Source organism: Phytophthora parasitica (assembly GCF_000247585.1).
Source record: "Phytophthora parasitica INRA-310 unplaced genomic scaffold supercont2.8, whole genome shotgun sequence".
Classification (NCBI taxonomy): domain Eukaryota; phylum Oomycota; class Peronosporomycetes; order Peronosporales; family Peronosporaceae; genus Phytophthora; species Phytophthora nicotianae.
Window position 1 is genome coordinate 867810 of NW_008648994.1, and position 18412 is coordinate 886221.

At 45.8% G+C, this 18412-nt stretch overlaps 6 protein-coding genes across 6 annotated transcripts; 4 read left to right on the plus strand and 2 right to left on the minus strand.

Moving 5' to 3' along the window:
• Positions 1–5947: 5947 nt before the first annotated feature.
• Positions 5948–6631, plus strand: PPTG_05870 (hypothetical protein; the record flags this gene model as incomplete). The annotated part of the gene is made up of 1 exon (XM_008899599.1): positions 5948–6631. The coding sequence occupies one exon, from the start codon at positions 5948–5950 to the stop codon at positions 6629–6631; it is 684 nt and encodes a 227-aa protein (XP_008897847.1).
• Positions 6632–7591: 960 nt separating this feature from the next.
• On the minus strand, positions 7592–8738 carry PPTG_05871 (hypothetical protein; the record flags this gene model as incomplete). Its single annotated transcript, XM_008899600.1, has 2 exons — positions 7592–8306; positions 8512–8738. The coding sequence occupies 2 exons, from the start codon at positions 8736–8738 to the stop codon at positions 7592–7594; spliced, it is 942 nt and encodes a 313-aa protein (XP_008897848.1).
• Positions 8739–10557: 1819 nt separating this feature from the next.
• PPTG_05873 (hypothetical protein) lies at positions 10558–10860 on the minus strand (the record flags this gene model as incomplete). The annotated part of the gene is made up of 1 exon (XM_008899601.1): positions 10558–10860. The coding sequence occupies one exon, from the start codon at positions 10858–10860 to the stop codon at positions 10558–10560; it is 303 nt and encodes a 100-aa protein (XP_008897849.1).
• A 239-nt stretch (positions 10861–11099) lies between these two features.
• Positions 11100–11843, plus strand: PPTG_05874 (hypothetical protein). Its single transcript, XM_008899602.1, has one exon. It carries the CDS (start codon positions 11562–11564, stop codon positions 11772–11774), a length of 213 nt encoding a protein of 70 aa, XP_008897850.1. The 5' UTR covers positions 11100–11561; the 3' UTR covers positions 11775–11843.
• A 558-nt stretch (positions 11844–12401) lies between these two features.
• PPTG_05875 (hypothetical protein) lies at positions 12402–15609 on the plus strand (the record flags this gene model as incomplete). Its single annotated transcript, XM_008899603.1, has 2 exons — positions 12402–12563; positions 12637–15609. 2 exons carry the CDS (start codon positions 12402–12404, stop codon positions 15607–15609), a joined length of 3135 nt encoding a protein of 1044 aa, XP_008897851.1.
• A 196-nt stretch (positions 15610–15805) lies between these two features.
• Positions 15806–18289, plus strand: PPTG_05876 (hypothetical protein; the record flags this gene model as incomplete). Its single annotated transcript, XM_008899604.1, has 1 exon — positions 15806–18289. The coding sequence occupies one exon, from the start codon at positions 15806–15808 to the stop codon at positions 18287–18289; it is 2484 nt and encodes an 827-aa protein (XP_008897852.1).
• Positions 18290–18412: the final 123 nt, after the last annotated feature.

The window sequence follows — 18412 nt, forward strand, 5'->3', positions numbered from 1 at the left end:
AGGTGGAAGCCGATAGAATTGAGAAGGAGTTTGACGTCGGATCAAGCGTATTATACCGTCTCAAAAAGCAGACATTTGATAAAGAAGCTGCTCGATGGAGCAAAGCAGTCTATAAAATCGTTGGAATTGATGGCTACTGAGTCCAAATCCGTTCAAAAAATGGTCATACCCTCTACAAGGCGCCAAACGATCTTAACATGGTCAACACAGAGACTACAGATGCTGTTATTAATCGTGGCGATATTCTGGAAGCTGAGAAGATCTTGGATCATAAGACGACACGGTCTGGGAAGTACAAATATCTGATCAAATGGCTTGGTAATGAGCCTGATTCCTGGGAACCTCAAGATAATCTCCGATTGATAAATAAGAATCGGAAGTCGATGCTAGAAAAAGAGTACTGGGCAAAAAAAAACACAAATAAGTCATAATTAGCTTTGTGTAAAAAAAAATATATTAGAGCAATCCTCTGTAAGCTTTGACTCATTTATAGTATATTTACTATTTTTAATTAGATTATTGAAATATCTGACTTGATATATATATAAACCCTTATTATAAATATGTGCCCCAACTGTTTAAAAAATCAACGTGAGCTTGCTACGCTACGGCGAAAGCTGTGGGTCATTCAAGAGGTGAGTAGAGTCAAGAATGAGTTGATAAATCTCGATGCGTCAGCAAACTTTCGTAAAACAGTAGTAAATCGAAAGTATCGACATGAGTTGGAAGCAATATTTGGAGTTCCATTCCATTGCATTAAGGATCGCTATCTAAATCTTCTAAATGAGCGGAATAGTATCTGTCATAACTATCAACCATTTAGACATGACTCAGTTATGCCGAGTTTGTGGTAAGGGTATTTAACACTACTCATTTTTTTATGATTCGTTTGATATAGGATCAATATGTTTCCAAATTTTACATCGCTCGCTCAGAGAGAGCAAAAACGTCAGGAGCTTCTTGAAAGAGCTCAGCGCCGCGTTCGGCAATCCAACACTAAGCGTCAGATGTATGCAGGAACGTCATGGGCAAGTGATATCACGAATGGGGTTACTACAGTCCCAAAGAAATCAACAGAATCAACTCAGACCGACTCATCCGAGTCTGCTGAGCCATAAAAAAAAACACTGATTGATGGATACTCCCAAACAAACCCTGAGATCTCAACACCCCAGGTGGATTCACAGTCGCAGACTGACGGCTTCGCCTCACGTCTGAGCGACAGCTCAACTCCAAATGTTCGCCCTGTGATGATCGATGTTGGAGTTGATAGCGGCGTGCAGATGGTAGATAGCTCAATTAATACTGATCGTGTTAATCAAACTGATAGAAATATTCAAGCGAGACCTCAAACATCTGATGTTGGTATCGATAACACACAGCAAACAGCTGATGTTGGAATCGACAATACTCCAAAAATGTTAGATGCTGAAACAAACATGAAAAACATGAAAAACATGGATACCGAAGATCAAGTGGAGGCGCGATCATGGATTAAGAAATTGTTTACCGCCAATCCTAATTGGGTAGCGCTTCGAATTAAGCCAATTAAGCGTAAAACTGGTAAGGATGACAATAGATACTTTCTTGGTGAAAAGGGGTCATTAATTGCAGCCAAAACGGGTAGAAAGAGTAAGACTTATCAATCGATTGACTGGGTGGCTACAGAGGAGAAGATTAGGGGCATCTGGTATGATGGCGAAAGTAAATCAATCGATGAGAGCAGTTATATGAGACTTGAAGACCCTCTTTATCACGTTTCACTAACGCGAAAACGAAAAATCGCCGATCCAAGTGAAGGTGATGATGCATTCCGTTCAAAGCAGCGTCTTGAAGATAGTTTTGAGTTGGACACATCGACTTCAACCTCATTAGACCAAGTTGATAGTAAGAATCGATTGCTTTGGTCTATTTTCAAGAATAAAGCAGTGCTTGAGTCGGCTGGTTTGAAAAAGAAAATCATTCCTATCCTCCAGAGCATGAGTAAAACATCTCAGGTGGATAGAACTGGATACGTGTGGATTGATGGTTCATCAATTAGTGTATTTGGTATTGATAGTGAAAGAGTCAAGCCAGCGATTACTAAAAAAAGTCGATTGGAGATCTACATTCCAAGAATTTATTGATTTCGTCAAAGATCGTGGCGATATCGATCTATTTACTAACGAAGACACCACCAAACTTGCAAAAGCCTTTGAGCCACGCGATGGTGAGGCTCGGCATGGAATTAAGATTGGAATTGATGAAGATATGAATAGTTCTCTAACTAATGCTGATAACGATGCGAAGAAGATTCTCATGGACTACTACAGCAAAATAGCATCTGAAGGAGTTCGAATTCCCTTTAGACTGAAACCAATAGTAGATACCAAAAGTGGTGTGAAAGCTAATCAAAATTACTACTTTAGTGAGCCTACCGCAGCAAAACCATTTTACATTAGAAACCACGAAAACAAAGCGGTTTCTGGCAAGGTTTTCAACGATCTTATGAAAACCATTAGATGGATGGATACTCTCAATAGCATGATGACCGGGTTTGAAGACATAGAGCGATACGTCTATGAGAATGATGATCCAGCATTGAAAAAAAATCTCGTAGTTAATCTTCAGCTATTGAATCGAGCGATCCTCGACAATACAAAATCGACAGATACATCAGCTCGAATCAAATCCTCAGAGGGTACTCAATATCGCGATGACACTTTGCAAAAACTCCACGATGAGTCAGAAGCCGCATTCCAAAAGTATGGCGAAGCTCAGAGGAAATACGATGAGGCGAAGCGAACAGTAAAGGGTAATAACTCAAAATCCGCAAGATCAGCGTTGAAGGCGGCAACCGCTGCCATGAAAGCGACCAAGGCTGTCTATCAAATCAAGGCTAAAAGCTACTCCGATGCTAAAAACTACACCGAGGTTGATCAATTCAGTGATCGACAAGACGAGCGCACGGTTCGCCAAACTGTGAATAACATGGTTGATCGAGTGGGGTCAGGGGCTAAGAGGAATCTTCAGGGTCGTGGGTTAAGAGGTGCTGGCGTCGCCCCGCTTGAAGGAGTTGTCCGTCGCGGGAGAACATACAACCTCAATGAGATTCAAGGTTTGGCCACTCCATCGGCATACATCTACCGTCAGCTGGGTAGTAAGTATATCAGAATTCCTGATCTTGATAACAGAACCCTTGTGATTGTTCAACCCAATCGCCGAAAATGCGGACCCAAATGTCAAATCAGTGATAGTCTACAATCAATGATCCGAACTCTTGTGTATAAGAATCATATCGATCAAGCTTCATATGACAAGCTCAGTATCGATGATAGAAAACTGTTCAAAGAGATCCTTGCGATTACACATCTTCAGTATAACTTCCATGACCACCTTGAGGATCCGTTAGACTCTCTAAGAGCTGAATATGACAAGCTGAAAGGAGAGCTTGAATTAGGCAATGATAATCCTTCAATCATCAAGCAACTGAAATCGCTTAGTGTGGATATGTACTCCAATCGTTTAATTTCGGATTCTGAGTTCAAGGATATTATCGTCCGATTGATATAGAGCAGAGCTTAGAGAACTTGTTCTCAGATCTGCGATCCTTCGAACTTCGTTCTAATAGAGATGTTCTTTTTCAATCCCCGAATTATTTCCAGCTCAGGTGGTAGATATGGCGACAACGCTGATCTCAACGTCGCAGAGCTAAAAGCCATCATGAAAAATCTTATCATCCATGACCGCCCTCAAAAGACCCAGGCAGCTGTTTGGGCAACGGATCTTGACAAGACGCTCAAGAAAACGGATGCGTCAACCCAGACGGAAGGAGGGAAAGTATGGGCATACTCAACTAAAAAAAATCGAAGTCTGTAAAGACGTTTGCTATCTAAGCAATACCAGATCTAACAGCTTTATTCGCCATTCCGCGATATATACTAATTTTTTTCTCTCCAACATGTATTTCCATGATAGCATCTTCCCCCGTCTTCGCATCTCTGATAGGAACGAATGCACTATCTCCGAGAGCTACGATCTGATCAGCGCGCATGAATGTAGAAGCAATTGCCTGAGTAGGTTCATCAGCAGTTAAATTCGATTTAAGATCTTTGCTTGGTACGCAACCCATTTCTTGTATATTATTACCAAAGAAACTTCTTAGCATAGAAATCCGCTGATGGTTCTGGGTAATCAACTTTGTGTCTAAGGTAGTATCGATGACGTCTCTCCTCATCATTATGATCAAGATGACTAAAAGCCTTCAGAGGCGTTTGATCCCGATATTGGGCGTATCCACGAGCCCCGAAATCAACCTTGCGCAACTTTCCCGTATCAAGACGTACCCATACTCGATACTTCTTGCTCTTCAAAGGGCTTAACTCCCAGCGCTCAATCCTCATGACTCTATATTAGCCAAACGACCTTTTAATCTATCTATCTCACCCAAAAGATACTGAATCATCTGCATATTATAAGCCGATATTCGACTGTAATCAACGTTGAGCTGTTGCTTAGCTGGTTCAAGGCTTGGGTCTTCTCCCCCTTCAATATCATCTCTGTAAAAGATCGATATCAAATCAGTTAGATGGGCTGAGACCAAATCCTGAGCTATGAGACCGATTTCTTGTCCAGGCTTGTTTTCCGACTCGATCCAGTCATAGAGCTTGACCTCACAGCTATCGTAGAGCCGCTTCACACGATCAATTGGGCATGATTGAATATTCTTTTTAAGGCGTCGATCCGACGTCATCGCCATGGCTGTACTGGCAATGTATCCTCCGAATATACCCGCTACTGAATATGTGATCGGGCCAAGAGCGGATTCTGTAGCTCCACTATCTGTTCTGAGGCGATACACTGTCGTTCCGCCTGCTCCAAATACAAAACTGTTGCTGCCAGGGACGTGCAGCGGAGCTGAAGGACTTGTAGTACCAAGACCAAGACGACCTGTGGTAGTTAAAATCATCGACGTCGAGTTATTGACCCCAAATCTGAGGTCGTTGTTTGTGATGTTCCCGATCCATGACGCGTTCGCTGTGGTTGATCGATTGCCATTATGGACTTGGATCTGGAATTGAACAGGAGTCGTATTCGACCCGGTTAGAGTCATCATTCGTGTGTAAGAACCATCAAGAAAGTCCAATCCACTACCAGTGATCGAGAAATATTCATTCGTTGCTGTAGAGTTGATCCCAAGCTCTGTCAGCGATCCTACTGTTGTTATAGCTGATTGGTTTCCATACGCTAAAAACCCATTGATAACGCCGGAGCAGCTGATATCCCCACTCGCTGACAGATTATTGAGCGAGAGGGAAGTCGGAATAGATGTTAAAAAGCTTGATAGGTCATAATACGTCGAGCCCTGGCGCAAGTTCGTGCAAGTCAGAGTAGTAGCCGTTACCGAACTTAGGCCTCCGATATTCGAGCTTGAGTCGCATAATAGGAATTTATTTGGCGTTGCGGTACCAAAACTAACTCCGTTTATGTATTCAAGAAGGCCCAAATCGTATATAGTCCCGTTCTGGCGATATTCTCGACAATCGATGTAGCTTGAAGTGCCTGTTATCGATATCGAGCGCGATGACCCACTGAACGATAAATTTCCACCGATCGTAAGACCTGATAAAGAGCCGAGAGACGTTATATTTGGTTGGGATCCGGTTTGTAGCGTTCCAGTAATAGTAGAAGCTCCAAAGCTATTAATTCCGCTGATATTGCCGGACGAATCGAGAATTAAAGTTTTGCTGTACGAAGCAGTTCCCGCTATTACTCCGCTAAGGTAGCCCATCCTGTAATCATCCTTGCTCAAATATAGTGTTTGCGCATAATCGTATGTTAGATAACCACTCGAGTCTAACGAAAGATAGAATGAAGGATTATAAATGGATGATTGAAATGTAGGCTGTGGATATGAAAAACCGGAACTCATTTTGTTTAATCCTATATAGATCAAACGATTTTAGTCATGAGTGCTATTCCTGACTTCGGGGCTTCGATTCCGAAAAAATTCAAGTCTGCTTCGATGGGTGATATCCCCGCATTGGATATGAAAGCTTTGTTTAGAATGGTTGTGCTCGGTCCAAGCTTTTCAGGAAAGAACAATCTTTGTATGTTTATTCTCAAGCATTCTCCTCACGTATTTGCTCATCTAACTATCATTGCTCGTAATCCCCATCAGGAGCTTTATGAGTATCTCCGGGAAAAGTTGGAAGGATTCATCACATTTGCTGACCCAGATAGCCCTCCTAAAGTAGATCAGGTGCGTCATACTCCATTAAGCTCTAACAAACCGGAGCTTGTTATCATTGATGACTATAGCAATGATAAACTACTTCAGAAGAATATCTTCTCTCATTACTATACACGTGGGCGACACTTTAAACTCTCAACCATATTCCTAAGCCACAGCTACTTTGCTACTGATAAGATGATTCGGTTGAATTCAGAGTACGTAGCGATTCTAAAAGCGAATTCGAAGCGTGATTTACAGATGGTTGTAAAGGATTTTAACATCAAAGGCGTTGATGAACGATCAATCGTCTATTACTACAATAAAGCCACGGAGCGCAAAGGACAGATGCTGTTCGTGGATTCAGTCAAAGGTCAAATCAGATACAACTTTGATCGACCGATAGATATTGAGCAATAACTTTAGAATATTTTTTTGGGTGAATCAATATACATATACCATGGCAAGTTTTGTTAAACTCGATTCCACTAACCTCGTTCAAGACAATTATAACAGCACATGGAAATACAGCTTTCCTGGTAGTGCTGCCGATTTTAAGGATGTGGTATGCGCGGTTCAATCGATTTCGATGTATAACTCTGAATACAACATCGATGCAACTCAGTTCCTGAATAACTCCTTCAAAATCGAAGTTCCGACAGCTGGAACCACATCCACTGTATCTGTTATCCTCCCTGATGGACTTTACAGCTATACCGATATTAATCGAAGCATTCAGACGGCTCTCGTAAATGCTGGAGCGTATTTAATTAATCCATCTGGTGAGAACGTTTTCTATATTCAACTAACGGAAAACAGTGTGTATTATGCTGCTCAATTCGATTTTAGCGCTACTCCAACGACACTTCCTACAGCTGGTGGCACTTGGACACGACCAGCAAGTGGTCTTTATTCGTCAGGCGGTACTGGTTTGCCAACAACAACGCGTGTCCCTCGCATCATCATTGATAACGCCTCTTTTGGTAAAGTAGTAGGATTGACTGCTGGTACGTATCCTTCAGCGTCTGCAACGGTTTCAAGTGCTCAGCTGTCAAATATCATTCCTCAGATTCACCCAACCTCGAGCTACATCGTTCGATGCGACCTGATCAAAAACGAGTATGTTGCCTCTGGTGATATCCTTAGTGTGTTTGACCGTGGTGATGCTGAAGTTGGACAACTAATCAGCTATAAGCCGAGTCAGTATGCTTGGATGAACTGTCATAACGGCGCGAGAACGTCTATTACGATCAGTATCTATAATCAAAACGATCAAAAGGTTAAGTTCCGTGATACTTCTGTCTCGATCATGTTGTTGCTGAGGCCAAAAAAATAAGCATTCAATGATTTTTTTCTCCCAATCCGCAGAATAGGGTGGAACTAATTTAATCGAAAAGAGCCAGCAATCATTGCTTTCTTACGTTTAGCACGGAGTGCAGCCATCTTAGCCTTCATTTCGGGCGAACCTTTAGCTGGTTTCTTAGGGACTCCTACACCATAGCGTCTCTTTACCTCACCTCGAACCGATTTGATCAGGTTCTCATGCTCTGGCTTGGTTGCTTTTGATAGTAGAAACTTCTCGCCTGCATCGACTGCATCAGTTAGAATCCCCTTACGTTTAGCATACCCGAGAGCATTTTTCGCCGCCTTCTTAACATCCGCTACCGAAATACGACCACCTTCTTTCTCTACATCACTGTCAGAGTCATATACTCCAACTCCTGTCAATGACTTAATAGCCGCCCTTGCGGGCATTCCTGCTTGAGGGGCTCCAAATGCTGTAGCAATAGCAGGCACTGCCGCATCCAGACCCTTGCTGAGCAAACCACTATCTTTTACGAATTTGAATGCTGTCGATAACCCCGATTTGATTTTACTCCAAATGGATCCTCCTTGGAGCTTCTTGTACCCTTTCTTAATCTCATGGCGTGTGATGTCAAGTCTAACACCACGACCGACCTTGCGAGCCTTTAGTGCTTTCTCATATGAAGCTGGGTGGAGGTGGATAACAGAGTCTGAACCCTTGAGTTGGCTTGCAGTAAGACTTAGCTTACCTGTCTTGAGGGCTTTAGTCAGCTTGGCGACTGGAACATCGCTGGAAATCGTCAATTCGCGATACATTATTGCTATATTCCCTGAAACATATTTAATACAGAATTGACAAATTCAGATCTTTGAATCGATTCAAAAGATTCATCTTATTTTTTTGCTTGCAATATAACCAAAGCATGCACCATATTCCGCAATAGTCCCCATAAGTGCCTTGATATTGTTTGGTATTATATCGCCCGATGCCATACTTGGTTGGAGCTGCCTCTCCCATACTATCAAAGAATTCTCCATCATGAACAGCCTGCCAGTGTCCTACATCCATGTTGGGTTGTCGTAGCAAGATCAGATATGATCCTTTCTTCGGAAGCGGCTTTGTGATCTCGTTTGACTCAAATATATCATCGAGATGAACCCCAATACGCTTGGCAAGTTCAATTAGATCATGATCGGATGTAATAGGCTTGACGAATTCCATAATAATTATTTTTGAGAAAGTATATTACATGCCATATAGAATCTCAACGATGTCTGAAACACAACTTTCCGACCAATACCTTTACCAGAGCTCGCTCAAGAGTGATCCGGAGATTAAGGTCTCCTCTGGCAAGCGCGTGCCTTTTGTTATCGATCTTAACCAGGGCTCATACCAAAACGGTGTTATTACTATCGATGCTACATCCCAGCTTAATGGAAGTGAAGGATTCGCTTCGCTCCGCGATGCATATATCATGCTCCCATACAAGGTTTCGATGAAGAACACGCACGCTACTCTTACTACGGCTGCGGCTAACCGTTTTTGCGTTTCGCTGAAGTGCGGCAACTGGAACGTTATTGATTCGATGTCCTTGGAGCTAAATGGTAAGACTATCGTTTCTATGGCTGACTATAAGCTTTTCTGGAACAATATTCGTGCTCAGACCGGGTACAGCCCTCAGTATGTTGAGAAGCATGGAGCTGAATCTTTCCTATATCCGGATGCTGCTCAATCAACCAAGTACAGTGGTTCTTCCAACCCTTCTTCTAATGGAGACGGGTATTCGAATAATATGCCAATTTCGACGACCTTTAACGCCGGTGCCATTTCTGCTACGGCATCAGTAGCAAATGATGGTTTTGCTAAACGCCTTCTTTCAAATCCACCAAATGCTGGCGCTGACTCGTCTGCTACATGGCCGTCTACGGGTGCCGCATCTGCTACCACTACCATTGCTAATCAGCTTGGACGTGGTGCGTTCGTAGCAGGTGCGGGTACAGCTGGTGCTATTATGGGTACATGGAACTATATGCTCAAAATCAAACTCGTTGATTTACATCCGATCTTCAAAGAGCTTGATCTTATGGCTAATCCTCAAATTCGTCTTCGTTTTCGCGTTAACCAGGGTACTGCTGCTATTGATATTGATAGTTCTACTAGAATGACGCTAACGAGTACTACTCTATCAAGTGGTAATACCTGTCCAGTAATGGTTGCTTCTGCGACTTCTCCAGCCCCTATGTACACTGTCATTGGTGGTACTGGATCCATTGCTGTTTCGTGGGGTGCTGTCGTCAATGCGCTTGAGCCTACAATTGATGGCACGTACATGCCTTTCACAACTTCTAGACTGTATGTCCCGTTTGTTCACCTTGAAAATCCGCAGGCTATCATCTCGAAGCCAGTAAAGAAGGTCCGCTACAACGACTGTTATGCACAGTGGTTTTACCAGCGCGCAGGTATTGGCAAGCAATCGACTCAGCTTAATGCTTCTTTCGATCTACAGCTATCCGCATCTGTTAAGAACGCTAAGTACGTTATCCTTCTCCCCTTTGCTGAACAAACTGGAAATTTTGCTTCAGCAGCTGTTCAGCAATTTCAGAGTCCATTTGATAGCGCTCCTTGGACTCTTCAGCCTGGTTCGAGCATTCGCAACTTCAATGTCCGTATCGGTTCGACTCAGTGCTTCGATATCAGCCACGATTATGACTTCCATCAGTTCACTAATGAGGTCGCTAAAATTGGCTCGATTAATGGTGATCTGACCCCCGAGCTCGTGAATGGACTTCTTGACTATCAGACTTGGTCGCTAACGAACCGTGTCCTAATTGCTGATGTAAGTCGTCTAACCGAACGTGATGTTCCGCAGGCCATTCAGATCCAGGGCACAAACGCTGGTTGCCAGGGAACAAACATGCTTGTATTGGTTGTAAGCGAGCAGGAACTAAGCTATGATCGCCTCACAGGCGAAATTTTAGAATTCTCAACCGCGTAGGTTCTCGATACCATTTGGTTGAACAAAAAAAATATTTTTTATCGCTTAATTAAGTTCCTGGAGTAGCTTAGGACACTTTTCAATAACGAATTCACTCTTTCGAAGCCAATCAATGTAGTTAGGGTCCATACGACTGATCTGCTTAAGCGTCTTCCCCTTGTACTTGCCCCAACTCATCATATACGAATTATCATCGCTTAAAAACTTGGAGTGAAGGAAAACCTTGATATCCTCAGCAATATTGAGACTGGGTTGGTTGTGCATCCATCGACAATACCCGGGATCAGAAGCATATACTTCTTCGATCGGTGTGCCCTTGTATTTTCCAAAAGTTAGTTCGCTCGACATGGTATTATTTATGTGTATCTATATACATAGGGTCCTAATTTTTTTGAGAAAAATAAATTAATTCTGAAATTCAGACAAAACCTGTTCTCAGTGCTCGAGCGGATCTGAAACCACCCTAAGATCCAAAAGACGTTTCTAACGCCCTCAGGTGGTCGAGCGGTTGCGTCGTCAAAATAGCAGCTGCCTCGAAAGAACGTTCCAGGACTGGTCTCGCAGGTAAATTACGGAAAGTAAAAAAACTGCCGGCGTAATGTTCCATGACCCACTACTGTCGTTGAGTTCGCTGCCGCTGTACAATACCTCAGAGTTGGGAAATCGGAACAAGGTGCCCCTAGGCAAAGCTCAGGCGTCTGTTCTGATGGGAACGTCGAAGAAAACTGCGTCGAACTTGGCCCTTGATCCATCTGGTGTATCTGGAATGTCGAGCGAGTCATGATGTCTCAGACGTAGTCCTCGCGGAACAGCTCGTCTGGATCGTCGATGTGGTCTCATGAGCAAGGAACACACATACTGTATGTGGACTACCATCCGAGGGTGATGACTGCTCAAGCACTTCTGGATTCACTCCAGGTGCGGCTAACATGGGTTTCTACGTCGAACAGACTAACCACTTCTGCCCCAATGGCTATGCCTGGCTGACGACTTAGTCAACTCGGCTGACAACTCAGCCGACTTGGCAAACGGTTTTGGCAACACAGCCGATGATTGTGCTGACTCAGCTGACGATAGTCGATTTAGGAGACGACTCGGCCAAACTGAATGACTACTCTTCCGACTTCGCTGGCGCTCTATCCTACCCCACTGACGATAGCATCGGCATGGATGACGGGCAGGTCTACCTGGCTGACGATGATATTAAGCTAGCCGGTGCGAGCACCAACCTGGCGGATGTTGGAGCACACCAAGGTAGTTAGTCATGGATGGTGAGCTCAAGACTGCGACAATTGAGAACGCTGTTTCAGCGTCTGGAGAAAAACCGAGTGGTCCAAAGAATCGCTCCTTGTTGTCCCCAGATTGTGTGTCAGATGAGACGCCAACGGATCGGACAGTTTGCTAAAATGCAAAATTCGCTTGAATTGCCCATAATCCGCTCGAATTTGGGCTTGCAGTATGCATCCAAAACGTGGCATTTTCGACGTTTATACAGGCCAAAAATGACGCTTTTTGCGAAGAAAATAATAAAACATGACTGCATTTTCGACCATGCCTGTGTTTATTTCTTCTACAGTGATGGTGTTCGTCGCTGACGTTCAGATAAAATAAAGATGAAAATTGCAAATATTGACTCATGTTATTTTGTAGGGAAGCTTAGCTGCTTTTGTATTGTGCAGTAGAGCTGAGCTGAGCAGAGGCGGAATGACACGTACTGCTAAAAGAGATGCGGAGAGTAGTGATGCAGTCATATCTGTAAATCCGTGAAAAAGGTCACTTCAATGACCATCACTCACATAACAATGACATTCACAAAATCTACGTTCAACACACCATTTCAATTTCAACTCTTTTCCCGCCAATCACTTTTCATTCCGCATCCCATAACCATGGCTACTCGCGTAACACAGGAGCTGCTGGGCGAGCTGCAGCATTCACCCGAGCGTATCCGCAACATCTGCATCTTGGCGCATGTGGACCACGGCAAGACAACGCTCAGCGACAGCCTCGTGTCGGCCAACGGGATCATCTCGGAGCGACTCGCAGGCAAGGTAAACAAATGTGTAAACTGTATCCCAAGTGTACCCCCTAAAAGTTCCCCATATGGTAACAAACCTGTAACAGGTGCGATATCTGGACAACACGGAGGAGGAGCAAGTCCGCGGCATTACTATGAAGTCCAGCGCCATCTCCTTAGTGTACCAGCCTGAACCCATAGCCGACAAGGAGCCGGAAGCGCCGTATCTTATCAATCTCGTTGACTCCCCAGGCCATGTGGACTTTTCGTTCGATGTATCCACCGCAGTTCGACTCTGCGACGGCGCTTTGGTGCTTATTGATGCTGTAGAAGGACTCTGCGCCCAAACTCACGCCGTGATTCGTCAAGCTTGGAAGGAAGGGATCCGTCCGTGTCTTGTGATTAACAAGATGGATCGACTCATCTTCGAGCTGCAGTTTTCACCCATGGAGGCATATCAGAGACTCAACCGTATCCTTGAACAGGCCAATGCTGTACTGAGTTCCATGATTAGGATGGATGTATTGGAAAAATACGATCAGGAAGCTTCATCTGAAGACCAGAAGAACAGTACAGACGACACTGAGGCAGTAGATGCCGATAAGATCGAGATTACACTCGATGACGAAGCCATTTCCAAGGAGACGGAGCAATTGGAGAACGAAATGCTCTTCTCGCCGTCGAACGGTAACGTTATCTTTGCTAGTGCTACAGACGGATGGGCTTTTGGTATCGGATACTTTGCAGCACTGTACGCAAAGAAGTTAGAGCTGCCGGTGCGTGTAATGCGTCAGGCACTGTGGGGGGAGTACTATTACAACGGCAAGTCGAAGAAGATCGTGAGTAAACCGCCCACTTCGAACAGCCAGACGATGTTCTGCTCGTTTATTCTCGAGTTGATCTGGACGACCTACACGGCGATGGCGAAGCCTGTGCTGTCAGACGCGGACTTGGAGGCTCTGCGTAAACTCACGCGACAGCTTCGTGTAGCAAAATTGGTTACGGATCGGGATCTGAAGCAGACGGATCGGAAGAATGCAACCCAAGCAGTTATGCGGAAGTGGTTGCCTTTGTCTACGACGGTGCTGAAGATGGTAACACGCGTTCTGCCGAGTCCTGTGTCTGCTCAGGTAAAGCGGGCCGACAAATTGTGCACGATCTCGCCGGAGCTCGAAAAATCACCACAGCACACTCAAGTCTTCCGTTCGCTGCAATCATGTCAGACTTCGGATGACGCGCCGTTGGTAATTTACATTTGCAAGGTGATCTCAGTGGAAGCGAACGTGTTATCCGATTATCATCAGTCTGGACTGGCTGCCACTGACGAGGTCTATGTCGGCGTGGGTCGTGTCTACTCAGGCGTCCTTAGAGAAGGCCAGCCTGTCTACGTGATGGACCCGAAGTTCCAGGGCGTGACGGGAGATGTGGATGCAATCGACTTGAATACGGTGAAACATGTTGCACGTATTGACAGCGGGCTGGTTAAACCTTACATGATGATGGGACGCGATCTGCACAAACTGGGCCGTGTGCCTGCAGGCAATATCGTCGGTATTGTCGGACTACAGGAACATGTTTTGAAGACAGCTACGCTGTCATCCACACTGGCGTGTCCTTCATTAACGAAGATGCCATACCAAGCAAAGCCGATTGTCCGCGTGGCAGTGGAACCTGAAGATCCGCGTAACTTTGGAGCGCTGGAAGCTGGTCTACAGCGACTGTATCGATCTGATCCGACTGTCGAAGTCCACGTGCAGGAGACTGGAGAACACGTCATTGTGGCACTGGGAGAGCTTCACTTGGAACGCTGTATTAAGGACTTGAAGGAACGCTTTGCTAAAGTCGCTGTTCAAGTCTCCGAGCCATTGGTGGGTTTCCGTGAGAGTGTTGTCGACGGAACGATCTCTTCGTTCCAGGAGAACATCGTGTTCAAGGACCTTCTCAACCCCGACTCGACTAAGGATGAAGCTTCTGACAAAGACGAGAACGCTGATGTTCAAGACCCGAAGATTGCGTTGGGAACGACTCCGGATGGGACGCTGACACTGAAGTTGCGAGCACTTCCGTTGCCTCTTGAGACGGCAAAGCTCTTGGAAGAAAGTGCACCGTTTCTAAAGCGTATCACGCACAACAAGAAGTCCACTGATGAGATCGATACGAAGGAAGCAGACGCGGATATTGAGGCTGCTGCAGAGGATGTAGCTGCATTCAAGAAGAAGCTGGAGAAATCTCTTCAAACGAGTGACAACAGCTTTTTGAAGTCGTTGCCGTTGCACCAGATTTGGAGCTGTGGTCCACGACGAGTGGGTCCAAACATGTTGATCAACAACATCCCAGGTTACCATTCAACAGGCTATCTATTCCCACCTACCTCAGCTGCAGAGGTCCAGGACTCAGAGAAAGCAGAGCAGATCCGAAAGTTGGAGAACAGCGTTGTGACGGGCTTCCAAATGGCCTCGTCGGCTGGACCTTTGTGTGATGAGCCTGTGTGGGGAGTCGCCTTTATCGTCGAAGATGTCGTGTTCCACGAGAAGAGCGAGGAGGACAAATCGGAAGAGGAAAAGGCCGAGGCGAGCAAATACGGACCGCTTAGCGGACAGGTAATCTCCATTATGCGGACAACTTGCCTCATGTCGTTTGTGAAGCAGCCTGTGCGGTTGGTAGAGGCTGTGTACGAGTGCACAGTGCAGTGTCAGGCAGAACAACTCGGCAAGCTTTACAGCGTCATCTCTAAGCGACGTGGCGATATCTACTCCGAGGAGCTCTCCGATGGAACAGCACTATTCACCGTGAAGGCTCACTTACCCGTTGTAGAAAGCTTCGGCTTCGCCACAGACCTGCTGATCCAGACGTCAGGGGCTGCTAGCAACCCACAATTGATTTTCTCGCACTGGAGCATCATCGATATGGACCCTTTCTTCCAGCCGCAAACAGAAGAGGAGCGTGAGGACTATGGCGAACGCGTGTACGAACACAACTACGTTAGACGTTACATTGAGGCGGTACGTAAGCGCAAGGGACTGTCTCGAGATGAAAAAATTGTCGTGCACGCCGAAAAACAGCGCACACTAAAAAGATAGAGCGTGTGCCGGATGAAACGGGATAGTAATAATATTAACCCGTTTGTTCCGACTTGAAACGGATAGGTATGAGCAGGCAACAAGCTGGTAGGTGATCCAATTTTATCAGTGTTGAAGGTGGACTGATGCAATTCAAGCGCTATATTAGCTGCCTCTTTATCGCGATTTTTTTGTATGAACAGCGCGATTTGCCGACATGCCCCCCGTTCGGGTAAGTCCGACTCGTGGAGATGGCACTCGAGCGCTGGTGGCTTTGTCCAAGTGGGCTTCGCGCCATGCAGAGAAGCACTCGATGAGCTGGAAGAAGGTGATCACTCCTGCTGCTCTCATTGAGAAGACCCATGTCCGTCAACTGGCAGCTCGTGAAAAAGTGTTCGAGCGGCATCTCCCGTTCTCCTGGCCGCGATTTTTTATCGGAGCTGTGTCACTTGCTCTCGTTTTCTCTGATGTTTTGCGATCGGGTGTGGGCGTGTCGAATCTCCAAGAAGTGTATCCCTCTCTGCAGCCTGATGAAGTGGTAAGTTTTGACACATCGTGGAATTATTCCGTGTTTGCATCGACCAGAGATGAAGCGCTTAGTGGCAGCACAACAGCGCGCGTTTGGAGCTACAAGCACGACTCGACTTCGATCACATGGCGCGCGTTTGCACAATTCTTGTCAGCGCCAGACTTCCCTGATTGTTTCTTCTACGCTAGCCAATGCCCCGGAAATACGTTCAACGGCGACGTGGCATTTAAAATGATCGACTCTCTCGTCAACGTCGTCTCGAGGATAAACAGGACGACACAATCCGGACCTGTGGGATTGGCGCTACGCTCTGAAAGTGAGTATATCGATCGTCTTCACCAGTTTATTTTCCCCAAATGGTTCATCAACGTTAACTGGCGCACCAACCAGGCATTATACTACTCCCCGGAGCTGCTCACGACGACCAATGCTCGTACAATTTGCTTCCCGGTGTTGGGTAAACGGATCCTCCAGCCGCGATTTTGCCGCGAACTCTGGACAAATTTTGATCGATCATGCGCCCCTACGGACCTTCAAGGCAGAAGCGTTGGACTGCTGCACGTACATACCATGACACGTCTTCGTGACGTACAAAGTCGCTTTCCGAACGCAACATTGGATCTAACATTTCTAGAAAGCCAGGAAGATATGCAGATATGTCGAGGTGGACTCACGTCGCTTGGGTTTAAACGATCGGATGTCAGTGCGATCGTACGTGCTCGGAACTGCGTTGGCAGTGGAACAACACGCTCGTGCGAAACAATTTTTGTGGAGGACTATCGCTACGAAACAGGGCTCTTAACTTCCGATGTTGTCCAGTGGTATAAGGTAGTAGCGGCGCTGCGAATCATCGGACAAGGCTACTTCTTGCTTCGTGGTATCGGCTTGATGCTCAGTTGCTACTTTGTTCACGGTGTTACGAAGTCCCAGAAGAAAATGTCGACTTGGACTCGAGTACGCAAGGCTCGACATCTTTTCATGAAGGTTCCGACTCAATGTGTGGTGTTTGGTAGTCCATTTCCCGTCTCCTGCTACGTGCTGGCGCATTTATTGGACGCCCCGTTCACGTACGATGTACTCGAAAGCCACTTTTTCTCGCAGGGTGGTGTGTTGGATATCCATCTTGAGGCTTTTATTTCCTATGCAGTCGTCCAGATGCGTAACGTGTGGATATATGCATTGCTATGGCACATGGTAGTGACCGTGACGACGTCACGCTGGTTAGCGCGTAGTAATCAGTCAAGCAGCGGCATTATTGGCGTTCCGGAGTTTTTACTAAGCGCTTTCTCGAGTATCACGCTGATTGCTCAGTATCGCTCGACTTCATTTCGATCGTCTAAAATTCTGCGGATGATGGTACTACCTAACAATTTAAGCCGTGCCTGGGTGGCCACTAAGTACCAGTACAGCCTCGCACATCGAGGAAGTGGCAGCGTGTTACTTGGCGGTGTGATTATCGACCTTAAATTTCTGCTTTGTTTCGTGTTTGTCATTGCTGGAGCGTGGGCAGTTCGAGTCTTGTGGCTTAAGTGTTTGGTTACCCAGGACAGTGGACAGAGGGATCGATTTTCTCAATGGTTTATCCTAGCTCCAACTCCAGTGCCGTACTCAGCTGGAGTCCTGTGGCCTACGGTGAGCATGTGCGTTCATTGGACGAGTGATTTCTTTTGTATCCGAGACGAGGTGCAACGACGGAAGCAACTACAACTGCAAGCGTCTCATGTACACCAACGTAAGTGGAATAACGGAGACGGACGAGTAATACCGTTCACTGCCAGTTTTCAATCGAAGCAAATGGCGGCTGAAGATCTGCGAGTGCAGGTCCGCAAGTACAAATACAGCTCCCCCACTGCACGGATGAATATGAACACGTTTCGGTATATCCAGCATCAAATGAAGTGTTTACATGGGCGCTCTGACGACGTCGAAGCGAATGTAGCATTTATGAATGCAGTGCTTATGAGCGATCCCATCGTGTATCTGCGTACGCTACTCGGTCGGGATCGATCGACCGAGTTGGCTTATTATCAATCCCTCTTGCGGCCGCGTCAGGTGGTTCTTCTACCTGTGGCGGTAGTGGGCGATCACAACGAATACACTGGAAAGCTCAAGCTACTTCGACGGGTGAATGCCTCCGAGCTCACGTGGCCGGAACTTGTACAATGCGGGTGAAGATCGTACGGTTTGGAATAAGTTACGTAGGATTTGTAATCTACAACCACATTGCACTCCATGACAGGTATTCACTTTAACTAGTACTTCTCGGGCTTACCACGGTTCCTCAAACGTGCCGAA

Coding starts and splice junctions, on each gene's coding strand:
- PPTG_05874 (XM_008899602.1), top strand. CDS start 11,562: ATGATTGTGCTGACTCAGCTGACGATAGTCGATTTAGGAGACGACTCG.